The following is a 12,994-nucleotide window of genomic DNA, read 5'->3' as shown; positions in this document are numbered from 1 at the left end:
TGACTTCTGGGGACAAGAAGGAACTCTGGAACAGGGGCTTCCGGGAGCCCCGGCACAAACAGGCATTCCGAGGCTTGGGGGCCCGGCCCGGGTGTGTGAGAGAAGAGGTGAGAGAGGCTGTGCTGCCCTCCTGTAGGGAAAAGGGGGCCCGGCCTAGCACACACACGTGCGTACGGCCACGGGAAGAGCCACACGCGTGGGCACACACACAGATACGTTCAAGTACACACGGCATGTAGGTGTGTGCGAGCCGAGCACAGACATCCACGCCCGTGGCAGCAGCCACATACATAGACCCGCACACGTACATATGCACCCACGTTCCAAAAAGGAAGTGGGGCCCGAGCCATGGACACATGGCCTTTTCCCCACAGGGTCCAAAGCCAGTCACAGGAATAAGGTTGGAGACCGTCTCCCTGAAACTGCCTCCTTCAGCTCTGGAGACAGACAGAGCTGGGCCAGGACACCCACACGGGGGGGCGGAGGTGGGGGGCAGGGCCGAGGGGCTCCTCCTGCAGGTGAGGCCCCCCCACCAGCACCTTCTTCCTTCCACTTCTTGGATACTGCCGGCACGAGGAAAGGTGAGGTCTGATGAAACAGCGTCCGAGCATTTTCCCAGGCACTGACTTGAGACCGACGCTTGAGAAGTTGTTTTTTAAACAAAACAATATTTTATTGACGCATCCTCAATGTTCCGTATAAATATAAAGTGCTAAGTTTCCAACCCCCGCCCACAGGGCCGGGAGGAAGTGGGGGAGGGAGTGTTAAATGTCAGCTGAACACAAATAACTTTCCAGCACCTGGCCAATACAGGCGTGAAACACTCACACACATACACACGTGCGCACACGCAAGCACAGAGGTCCGGACGCCCCAGACGCGTCACTTCCCCGACACCCAGCTCCCCAGGAGCTCAGGGCTCAGACTCCAGGCCTGTAGTGGAACCCCCCCCCCCCCGCCCCTGCAGACGGGGCTCCTGATTGTCACAGCTTGTTCCCTTAGAGCTCTCGGGCTGCCAAGGGCTCCAACACGGTGGTGGGACCAGTGGGAATCCATGGGTGTAGAGTCCAGTCAGTTTCTGCCAGAAGACGGAGGGGCGAGGGGAAGCAGACATGCCCTCCATTCTGGTCCCTCGGGATGAGGGCCAGCCCTCAAACCTAGCAGAAGAGCACCAGGTGAGAAAGTCCAGCATTCCCACATTCCCAGCACCACCAGCTGGGGGCTTTTCGAATTCCAGGGAAGGGGCAGCTTTCCCTGAACGGAGGGACCCGGTGGCCCTGGGGGAGCCAGCAAGGTGCGGCCCTGCCTCAGTGACATAGCACCTGCGTCTCAAACTGTAGCAGCTGCCCCATGAAACTGAAGTTGGGGGAGATGACTCCCCGGCGTTGCTTAACAAAGTCGAAGGCCTCGTCCAGCCTCACGCGGCGGCTCTGGATCAGGTAAGCCAGGCAGATGGTGGCGGAGCGTGAGATGCCCGCCTGGCAGTGTACGAGTACCCGGCCTCCAGCGTTCTTCACCGAGTCTGCAAAGGAGACGGGGAAGGGGAGGAGGGTCAGACAAGACGGCGGGCAGGGGAGCTGACAGGTGCCCCTTCAGGTCCCTGGGCTGAGGGCCCCCCTCTTACCAATGAAGCTGATGGCCTCCTGGAACCAGGCACTGATCTCCACCATCTGGTTGTCCTCCACCGGGATGCTCTTGTAGCGGAAAAGGCCCTCAAAGTGGTTGGGGCAGCTGGCGGAGACGTTGAGGACAGCTGTGATGCCACAAGCCTGCAGCCCCTGCAGGTCGGAGGAGTGGCTGCAGCTGCCCAGGAACAGGTAGGGTAAGATCTCCACAGGGCCGCCCTGCATGGGGAGGAGGAAAGGGGTGATGGTGAGGTCTTCTCAGCCCAGGCCTGGAGAGCCTGAACACCAGTGAGGGAAGAGAGGGCAGGCTGGCCTGGACAAGAGGAGCCCTCAGCCTATCCTGACCAGGATCACACTCAGGAATACGAGGACACAAGGGGACACACACAAACACGCACCTCCCCCATCAAGGCCCCAAATACACTTCAGGCACACAGATTCACGTGAGCAGCCCATATCATACACACATAGATGTGCTCCCGTTTGCTGCGGACACACACACACACACACACACACACACACACACACGAATGTGGACATGGAGAGACTCCTGGCATCCACAAGTGGCGGCCTCTTTCCCCAGAGGTGCCTATCGGGCAAATACGGAGGTGGCGGGGAGAGCAGTGCACGGAGCCCTGATCTCAACTCACCTGGTCGTAAAAGGGAGCCCTGGCGTCAGAACGGCTGTTCTCGGCCCCAACAGGCGACATGGCCGGGGCGGGGGACTCGGAGCACAGATCGGGGCAGCAGGCCTGGAAGCCGTCGAAGCCGCCTGCAGGGAGGGAGAGGGCCGGTTAGCGGGGTGGGCCCGGCGGGGGCGGCGGGCTGGGAGCGTGGGCCGGGAGGGGGCCGGCGCGGGCGGCGCTCACCTCGCAGGAAGCAGACGGCCGTGGGCCCCGCGCGGGTCTCGGGCAGCAGCGCGGAGAGCAGCGCGTGTGCCGGGCCGTCGGGCGGGAGCGCGGCCACCGAGGCGCTGCCCTCGTCCAGCACCACGGCCCGCGCCAGCTCCCCGCGGGCCAGGCGCGCCCGCAGCGCACGGTCGGGCAGCAGGCAGGCGAGGGCGGCGGCGGGCGGGCCCCGCGCTCGGCGCCGCAGCAGCGCGTTCCAGGGCACGGGTCGCGCGTGGCGCACGTGGTGCCGACAGAAGGCCAGGAAGGGGCGACAGTCGAGCAGCAGCGTGCGCTCGGCCTCCCGCGGCTCCCGCAGCAGCGCGCCCAGCGCCGCGCAGTCCAGCTCGCGCGCCGCCTCCAGCCCCATAGCGACGGCCGTGGCTCTTCGGGCCCCTCTAACTGCGCTTCCTCTTCTCGTAATCCGGAGCGCTCCCGGACTCTCACGGCCTCCGCGCTGCCCGAAAGGAGGGTTCTGGGCGCCCTGGGCGGCGCCCCGGCTTAAGTACCCCTGGGCCGGCCTCCCGGGTCACCATACAAGGGCAGCAGGAAGGCGCCGGCGCCCGCCCCCGCGGCCCGCAGCTGGCGCGAGCTGGGCGGGCCCGGGGACGGGGCGGGCGGAGGGTGGGGGAGGAAGCCGGGACCAGCTGGGGAGGGAAGGCGTTTGCCAGGATCAGCGGGGCGCGAATGCCACCCGCCACTTCTGCGCCCTAGCCTGGAAGAACGCTCCCACCCCTTGAGCTGCTCCACACTGCTCAGTGCTTGGGAACTGGCTTCTCAGGTGCACATCCCCGTGCCCGGAGACTTCGGCGCCAGCGGTGCCCCTTGCTGAGCTTCCTCTGCCTTCTGCCTTTCTCTTCCAGGATCTTCCCTCTAGGAATTTGTTACCCAAAAAAATTGACATTGTGATGATTTTTACACTGAAGACTGGGAAGCCATGCTGAGATGGCCGTTTTCTAGTTAGAAATCTCGCACAGGAGAAACTTTATTTCCCCTTCTCCCTCCTCTCCCGCACTGCATGGCTGAGATCAGCACTCTGGGTCTTACAGCAGGTTAGTGGCCAGGCTAGCCCGGACCATTATCCTCTGGGCCCAAGACCCCTGGACATTGGCATGAGAAGGACCCCTGGACCTTCCAGGGGAAAGGCGGGGCGCCTATGATAAGTTTCCCGTTATGAGTGGGGCAAGGCTTCCCCTGGGGCCCAGGGAAACCCCAGGGGCCCAGGGCGAAGCACTTCCCCAAGTCACAGGCCTACTCGGAAGGGGAACTCTGGCTGACGTTGCTGGGCTCTCCCTGGGGCCTTGTGGGAATTTCAAGAGCCTCACCAAGGGGAAGAGGGAGAAGAACTACCAGAATCTGCCTCCTCCACCCCCTTACCACGCCCCCTGTCAACCCTTCCTAGGCTGTAGCAGGCCCCCTGGACAGCAGGGACCTTGGACTGGCACCAGAGCAAGACAGTGAGCATTGAGAATGGGGAGCTCAGCAACCTACATCCCTCTGCCTGCCCCCACCCCAGCCACAAGCCCAGGGACCGGATGTGGTGAGGCCCAGGTGTGGGGTGGGGCGGGGGGGGGGGGGGGGATCTGGGCCCCTGGGTTGGGGGCAAGAAATTTTGGCCGCTGAACTCCAAAGCAGAGATGTTTAGGAGCTGCCCCCATTCCTGCCCCTAGCTGTGTGGGATTTCAGATCCCAACCCTTAGGCCCCCACTACTCAGTGCCCTGTGTAAGATCCTTCCAGCTCCCTTGCTGTTCCCTGTGTCCAGACTGTCTTGGAGGGCTGCAGCTAGGACCCGTGTCAACCCCCAAGCCCTCTACTTGGCTTATAAACTCTAAACTCCTCAAGATGGTGGGTCTACGTGTCTATAGATGTTGGAGCATGGTCTGTATGCACAGTGTTTGAGACCGTTTGTAGCTTATGTGTGCTGTGGGGAAGAGAGGATCCAGGGAACAGAAGCCCCACGGACTCCAGAGATTCTTGGGGCCAAGTCACTCTCTCATGCCTCAGTGTCCCCATCTGTAAGATGGGAGCTCGTAGTTCACCAGCTGTTCACCCACACCGGTTCCAAGGCCATGAGGTGACACCACCACCTGGGCCCCTGCAGTGTCCTGTCCCTCCCTACAGGCCAGTCTGGAGGCTGAGGCGGCAAAGCCCACAACAGAGCCGGGGTGTCTGGGCCACAGATCCCAGAGGCTGATACGGGGCCCTTATCCTTGGCATCAGCCTGGCAAATGACTTAATGGCTGATTCCAGGGGCAAATTACAGAGCATGCAAAAGAATAGTCAGGTCCAGTCTTGCTAACCCGTGGGGCTGGCGTCACCTGCCACGCTGGGAGCCACGGCCTTCCAGCTCCTTGGGGAGGAGGAGAGAGAACTGGCCCGCTGAGATCCTGACTCAGGAGTGAAAATCAGCTCGATGGTGGGGGCTGCAGATCGCGGACTCCCATGCTGGGCTGTTGCCCTCCTTGGGAAAAACGGACTCGAAGTTCCACTCGGGAGTGGGAGTACATTATCAAAGGCTTGCTCTGGTGACACAGTCCCCGGGGCCCTGCCCAGCGCTCTGCCTGAGGTGGCTGGATATGTGTCGTCACCCCCTCGAAGCCACCTGCTGTGGGGCTGTCCCTTTTGCAGCTCTGGAACACAGACTCGAGGAGGCCTGACTTAGCACTGAAAGAGGAGCTTCTCTTTTGCCTCCTTCCCCCTCTTCCCAAACTGGGGTAACCCCCACCCCCAATAACAGGGTGAAAGCCCAAGGCCGGGGTAAGAAGAAAGGGAGAAGAAGACGCAAACCCACGTCCCACCCCCACTTCTGCTCTGACTAAAGAGCCCAGACCTTTGGTGAGTCATGGCAGGGGATGTCTTCCCTCCTCTGCCACCTCCTGAAGGAACACCGTCCCCCCTGGCAGAGGGGAGGCAGGGCTCCGGGCACACACGGGTGAAGACAGTGTGAGGAGGGGTCTCAGTTAGACTGGATGCCCCCCAGGCTGCAGGTTCTGGAGGGCGGACCCCGCTCGTCACTAGACCGTAAGGGACAACAGCAGGGGTGTGCCATACTCAGTTACAGAGCGGACACTGTTAAGTAGGTTTGGGACCCACCTTCATTTTTTTTCTTTTTAATTAAAATATCTAATTGGAACAAATGATGATGCTGTGTTATTCTTTGTAACCACCTGCTTGGACAGTGAAGTGTCGTTCACCTCCTGCCTTTGGGATTTCTGGTCTTTCCCTGCCCCCCTAGCACATCTACCCAGCCCCCACGCCAAGTGGTTTCCCTTCTACAATCACGAAGCTCGAAGCTCTGTGCTGATGTGGGCTTGTGTGTCGTATTCCTTCCTCCTCCTTCCAAACCTACACCCCAAGCCTGTGCCCCAGGGAGGAAGGAAGAAATGAATGGCATGGCTATCATCGTCTATGCCAGGGAGGCACGAAGGTGAGAGTGACGAGTGATGGCCACCCTCAGCCTCATCTGAGGAGTGAGTCAGGGTGATGTCAGGTTTCCTGTGCCAGGCCTCTGCCTAGGAGGCACGGCGGCCACCCCCACAGGCTCCTGCCAGGCGGGCACGGTGACTGCATGCTCTTCGAAGATGGCCCTGTCCAGCACCACGGGGAGCATCCAGGTGTCAGAAAGCCCGACTCGGAAGAGGGGCCTCCTGTGGCCGAAGGGGCTGGCGTCTGTCCCCACACACGTTGTCACATGTACTTGTGGGCAGGAGCACAGTCAGGCAGTCTGCTGGGAAAGCTCTCCTCCCCACAATAGATATGTCGAGAAGAAAGTCTCTACTGGAAGCCGGTGTGGCTTTGACACCTCTCGAACATTAGCGCCTTCCCCAAGCGTCCATATCCAGATCACTCTTTCCTTTGTGCATTTGCTCATTTACCGGCCCCTCACTCAAAAAATATATTTTGAGGACCCGTGATGTGTCAGGTACTTTTCTGGGTGCTGGGAATACAGCAGTAAATCACAAACCACTGCCCTCAGGGGGCTGACCTCATTGTTTCAATAATATTTGTTTTTGTGATTATGTCGTATTCATGGCAAGTGAGACTAGTTATCCACCTAGAGTAATGATATAGTTGGATGGTACAGATGGGACCCAAAGATGTTAAAGAGTGTGACACAGGTGGGAGAGTCAGGACTCACTGTCCAGGAGAGAATCCCCACAGCCCCTTCCAGCTTCTGTGTGGTTCTGGGGTCTGGTTCTCCCTCCTGCCATGGTCCCCCATCAAAAGAGGAGCATGAGGCATGGAGGACGGAGGCGAGAGCAGGCCACAGCCATGACGAAGGGCATCTAGGAGACCCGGTCCCATTGCCAAAGCCAGAGCCAGCTCCCCTGGGCGAGAGCCATGCTCCACGGGCGTATCCATCAAAAGGACCCGGGCTGCACCCCTGGGTGTGCCCGGGCTTGGGGCTAGGGGAGATCTTCTCTCCGCACTCTTCCCTTGGCAGGCACCCACCCCCAGCACACGCTGGGCCCCCAGCACTTGCCTCTTGCAGCCGTGAAACGGTCCCTTCCCACCCTGTTGGCCAGATGTGCCCTCGGCTTAGGATGAAGTGGCCGAGAAGGGAAGAAGAGGTTGCTAAGGAAGAGCTCAGTCACCAGTGGGAACGGTTAGGCAAGAGGCGAGGGATTCTCAGAAATGTGACCACACTGCGGTCTCAGGGTGCGTGGCTCTGTGGTAAGAGGACTCCCAGGGCTGCCTCACAGCCAGGGCTGGGGGCAGTGTGAGGGGTGGCAAGGGGGCTTGGAGGCCCAGAGGAGCCAGAGACTGTTCCTTCCCACCTGTCACCCCTGACACCTTTACCACCACCAAAGACCAGGCTGGTCCACTCCCCTGAAGACGAGTGATGCCACCAGCAGCAGGGCAGTGGCCGCAGCGTGTATCGGTGAGCGCTGGGGGCTCTGGAGCCACATTGCCTTGGCTCAAACACAGCTGGGCTGCTTCCTTGCTGTGTGGCCTTGGACAAGTCACTTAACCTCTCTGTGCCCTCATGAAACAAGAGCAGTTACTAGCACTGCGATGGGGGTCTCCTAGGCATTCCTGCATCTAAGCTTCAGGGCTTGGGAGCCGACCTCATTACCCAGGCTTTGCAGACAGGGAAACCCAGGCCCAAAGGGGTCAGGTGGTGGAACCAAGGCCACACGGCCCGTAAATGCGAAAACTGGGAAGCCTGGCTCTGTCCTAAAACCTGTACGGGAATGGTCACATTCAAACCTCAGACAGCCCTAAGAGGTAGGAACGACTGGTACTTCAAATACAAATGGGGGAACCCAGGCACCAAGAGGCTAAGTTACCCAAGCTGTCGTAGCTGATAGATCGTAGAGCCAGAGTTTGAGCTCACAATTTTGTGTCCCTCCCTCCAGCCCTCGGAATCCAGATCCCCACCCCACCCACCCAGGCTCCTCTTATCTGCTCCTACTCTTGCCCAAAGCCCTTCTCTCGGCTGGGCTCTGGGCACACAGGCGGCCATCCAGGAGGACCTTGCTATTTGTAGGGCATCAGCGCTATCCCCTGGCTCGGCCACAAAGCCCTTGAGGATGCGGGGTGCACAGGGCCCCGGACAGCCCGACGCTCAGCTCACGGCCACAGCCCGACGCACCTCTGTAGATATGTTAACGTGTCTCTGTGCTAGCCCTAAAACAGGAAGCTGATTACATAGGAAGTCGAAAATCCACACTGTTGAACAGAGGTCAGTGTCAGGATGGGGCCCGCTAGGCCCCTCACTCCGACCTTCTCCCGGCGCCAGAGCAGAAGAGGAGCCCTCAGGTCCCCACCGCAGGGAATGGTTCCGGAGAGGAAACAGGCCGGCATATGAGGAGAGAAGTCCTCGGAACCCGTGCAGGGAGCCGTTGGGGGCCGCTGCAGTGGCTCAGGGGAACTGGTTGGACCTGGGGGGGGTAATGAAGATGGAGAATGTGTCCAGATCAGGTGTGGGGAGAACGAGCAGGGACTGCGGACAGAGCCACTGGAGGAGGGCTCCCGGGTTTGGGCTGAGCAGAGGGCTGGACAGCTGTCTAAGGGAAGGATGAGGCCAGGCCTTCCTCTCCTCCTTCCCGACCTCGAGCTCTGCCTGGGCACCTGCTCCCCCAGCCAGGGGACCCAGAAGCCAGCCAGGGGACGCCAGCTGCTGTGTGTGCTCACCACGTCCCGGGACTCGGTTTTACAGTCTGGAAGAGGGCCGCTTACTCAGCACGTGTGAAGGAGAAGGGCAGAGAAGGGAGGCCACCTATGCCACAGCCAGAGAGGAGCTGGGGGGCTGGAGGACACGGGGTGCCCAGGAGTGCCCTGGCTCTGAGGCTGGCTGTAGCAGCACAGATGGCTTGGGGGTTGAGAGAGGAAGTGTCTGGAGAGGATTAGGCGGATCAGGGCCACAGATCGGATTATGCTGCCCTTGAAGAAAAGCCGAAGCCCTCACTGTTCATGGAGTCGCCCCTGGACATCTAGAGAGGGCCACGCGCACGTGCGTGCACGTGCACACACCCACACACACGTGCATGCACGATCACACGCGCACATGTTCTTTGGAGGGGAGATCACCCTGGGAGATCGCGAGGCCAAACAAGATGGCCCGCATTAGTGTTGGACTCTGCAAATACAGTGGCAAAGGCTCTCCTGGGTGTCAGGCCCTGTGCTGGGTGCCCCAGGGACACTTCACTGTGAGCTGGGCTTTGCTGTCATCCCCAGTGACACAATTCCTTATAGCCCATCCACTACCCCAAGTCAGGGAGACGGCGATACAGGCAGAAATGTCCAAGGAGCCAGGCCTGGCTGTATTCTCGGCAGGTCCTTTTTGAGCATCCCAACCAAGGTGCCCTGCTTCTTCCCGGGGGGGAAGCTGCTGTCCCGTCTCCCCAGCCTGACTCATGCATAGCAAGGACTGGGCAAGGAGTGCCGGCCTCAGTTTCCCCAGGGGCAGGGGCAGGCCTCCGATTTAGTCTGACACAGGAAAGGGCCCTGGGGGCTAGGCCAGGCGGGTCACCGGTAGTTTCGCAGGCCCACCTTCCTGGAGCCTGCGATGGCCAGGTAGGCACAGATGCCCAGTGTTCCTGCCATCATGGGGCGGGCTGGCTGAGGCTGCAAGATCACGCTGGCCTGAGCGCAAAAGAGCAGGAGGTTGGAACGAGGCCATGGGCCCCAGGGTGCAGCCCCAAAGACAAGAGTCATTAGGCTAGAAATCCAGGCGGTTAGACCTCCCCACTGCTGGTCTGAGTACTAAGGGTGGGGAAGGGACACCAGAGACACAGGAGGGCCAGAGGGTGTGCTGTCCTTGCCCAGAACCCATAGGAGGACCCACGGGAGGGCAGGAGAGCAGTGCCCTGGGAGGTGTGTCTGGTGCAGCAGCTGGAAAGACCTACATCTGGGCCACCTGCCCCCACCCCCACCGCCATTGCTGAAGCCACCGTCTCCAGGAAAAGTTCCTGGGCCCTAGTGCAGCCCCGCAGATTTCCCCTCAGGGGCCGGTGTCTCTGGGAGCCCTCCTCCATCCTACCCTGCAGCCCCACACCATCCCAGGCCCAGCACAGCTGCTGCTCCAGGGACGCTCCCCTGCATGGTGCTGGAGCGGTGGAGTGTCCCCACCTGAAGGTCAGTTCCGTCCCCAGCCTGAGGCTCTTGTCCATCAAGGCCAAAGGAGTGAGAGGAAGCCGGCACTCTGAGGTCAGAATTGCAGAACTGCCCCCCCCCCCCCCATAGAGCAGGTGCCCCAGAGCCTGGGGACATCTTCCCATCTGGGGACTGAAGCCCCTGCCGAGGCAGGGGGGTGGCAGACGTGAACTAGACAGCTCCTTCCAGCACAGGATGCTCACCAGGTAGAACAAGATTTTTGGTTGCTTCCCCACACACCAGAATTTCAGTTCCCTGTACCCTTCCCCCACCAGGCCCCTCTGCCCAGGCTGCAGACTCTAGCCCAGGCTAAGGGGCCTGGCCATGGGTCTCTCCACATGCCGCCAACCTTCCCCAGCTCCTGGGGGCCGGGGCCTGCCTTCTGCTGCCCCACTGAACACCCCAGACCCTGCGGGCTTGCTTAGCTCTGTTCCAGGAGCCCCAGGCATCTGGGTGGTGCCTCACACGGGCCGAGAGCAAGAAACACTCAGCAATGTTTTCAAACTCACACTTTTTGTGGACCTACCAGATGTTAGGTACACTCTATGGCATTTCTCATTCTTCGCTTTATGTCACTTGAAGAGATAGGAATTACTGGGGTGCCTGGGTGGCTTAGTCGTTACGCATCGGACTTCACCTTAGGTAATGATCTCACAGTTCGTGAGCTGGAGCCCTGCTTCGGCTGAGCACAAGCCCTGGGTGAGCCCCACTTCTCTCTCTCTCTCTCAGCCCCTTGTGGGATTCTCTCTCTCTCTCTCTCTCTGCCCCTTGCTCACTTGCACCCTCTCTCTTTAGAAAAAAAAAAAAAAAGATAGGAATTCCCTTAACTTTGACAGGAATTACTTTTTCTCCCCACTTTGCAGATGAAAAAACTGAGGTTCAGAGATTTTCCCTAGTGTGTTCAAGGTTGAGCTGCGATGTCAGCCCTCCCGTTCCCCGTGAGGTCCCTGTGCTTGGTGCATTGCTCCTGCCTCTCCAACGACAGGAAGCAAGTCTAAGGTGGCCCTGGGCCCCGAACCCCCCACCCACCCACAGTAGCTACAAATTAGAGGGACTGGATCCCATCTTCCAGGGGCTAGGGAACCTCTCCACCTTGACTGAGAGATAAGCTCGCTTTGCCTCCACCTCCAGGAAGCCTCCCTGGCGGCCCTGATGGAGCGTCGACTGTCTCTCGACTCTCTCTCGGAAGCACCACAGCACTGTTGAGCCCTCAGGAGCTTGTGGCTGTACCGGAGCCTCTGTGCACTCAGCTGCCGCCTGCCCCTCTCGGATGTCACTCTGTCTCTCTGTCTCTCGGTGCCAAGCAAAGGACTGGAGTCAAGGAGGTGGGTGCAGAGCGCTCTCGTGCATCCTTTCTTCCTTTCCCTGCTTTGCCTCACCCAGGCCTCACCCCGGGGAATTTCATTAGCCCTAATCTACAGGTGACAAAAGAGGTCCAGAGAGGACCTAGAAGTGAGACCTGCGAGGCCACGTCCAGAGCAGGGGGCTGGTGGAGGGGAGGACCTGTCTCGTCTAAGCTCCTAGAGATGCACTCCCTTCCTTCCACCCCTTTACAGAACTCTCCTGCCCCTGGGCCAACCGCAGTTGCCCGACTGTCACAAGAGGCCCTGTGCCAGAGCCACGCTGAGCAATGAGGCCGTGGGCAGCTGACAGCCGCGGTTCCTGTGGGGGAAGGGTCAGGAGCAGGTCACAGAGGAGCCACTGGGCTTGTCCTCGGTGGTCTCCCATTTCCCCATCCAGAGCCTCAGGGCTGGAAGAGAAGTTCACTGCGTCCTGGCCAGGGAGGGAATAAGTTGCTGGAGCCGTGGGGTGGCCACGTGGGTCTGGGGGACACGGGCCAAGGCAGTGTCCAGCAGCCTGAAATCTTTGAGGTGAGGCCAGGCTGGGCTCCCCCATGCCCCCACCCTGCAGGGGGCCAGGGCAGCTCCCCCAGACTGGTGCTATGCCGTGACAGATCTCGACGGGGGGGGAAGAGACCCCACAGCCCCAGTCGAATAAGGGAAACAGAAACTGCTTGCATACCAACAAGGAGGCACCTTCCCCTTCCCAGTGAGCCCTGCTGGGCAGCCCCCTCGTGCTGTGCTGTGGCTGGTGAGTCAGCCTCAGACGCCTCCCGAGGAAGGGCCCAGAGCAGCGCCACCTTGCCTGCCTGCCTGCCTTGTTGTGGGAACTGAATCAGCCGCCTTCCGGAAAGGCATTTTGGAAACTATGAAGGGCTGTGCATGTGTAAATAATGTAAAGGATTATGGAACAATAGGCTCGTGACCCAGCGGCCAGACCTGGGCCCACACCTAACTGCAAGGAAGACCCGTTATCCTCGGCAGCCACGTCCCCAGCTAAAATCCCAGGCTCCACCACGCCAAGCAAGCTTGTCAAAACACAGATCCCGTTTAACACTCATTCAAGATAACGGAAAAGCGGCATTCTTAGCATACGAGGTATAGAAAGAAATAGAAGCCTCCTTAAGTCCAGCGAACATCATACTTAATAGCGAAGCTTCCAGATTATTCTCCTAGGAGGAAGAACAAGACAAGCTAGCCCACTAGAACAGCTGCCGGACAGAGGCCTGCGTGTCCTGGTCTTTCAACGGGACAAGAAAGAGATGTAGGAGGAGAACATAAACCATTGTTATTTGTAGGAAATATGACTCCCTGTCAGAAGAATCTAAGAGAATCATCTGACAAATATTAGCACTATAAAGGGAAATCAGCAAGGTAACCAGATACAAGATCATCACACAATAATCCTTGCTTCCCTACACACACACACACACACACACACACACACACACACACCCCAATGGGAAATTATAGCAAAATGTTGCCGTTCAAAATATTAACAAAAACTATAAGATAACCAAGAAACAAGCCTAACAGGAAGGT

The 12,994-nt window shown here is 59.5% G+C and overlaps 1 protein-coding gene across 1 annotated transcript; it reads right to left on the bottom strand.

Moving 5' to 3' along the window:
• Nucleotides 1-648: 648 nt before the first annotated feature.
• Nucleotides 649-2,998, bottom strand: DUSP2 (dual specificity phosphatase 2). The gene is made up of 4 exons (XM_060653921.3): nt 2,495-2,998; nt 2,276-2,397; nt 1,625-1,844; nt 649-1,522 (listed from the first exon to the last, which is right to left on the bottom strand). Exons 1-4 carry the CDS (start codon nt 2,880-2,882, stop codon nt 1,308-1,310), a joined length of 945 nt encoding a protein of 314 aa, XP_060509904.1. The 5' UTR covers nt 2,883-2,998; the 3' UTR covers nt 649-1,307.
• Nucleotides 2,999-12,994: the final 9,996 nt, after the last annotated feature.

This window comes from Panthera onca, chromosome A3 (genome assembly GCF_046562875.1).
Source record: "Panthera onca isolate mPanOnc1 chromosome A3, mPanOnc1 haplotype 2, whole genome shotgun sequence".
In the NCBI taxonomy this organism is placed as follows: Eukaryota; Metazoa; Chordata; class Mammalia; order Carnivora; family Felidae; genus Panthera; species Panthera onca.
This window is presented reverse-complemented; position numbering and strand designations above follow the sequence as displayed.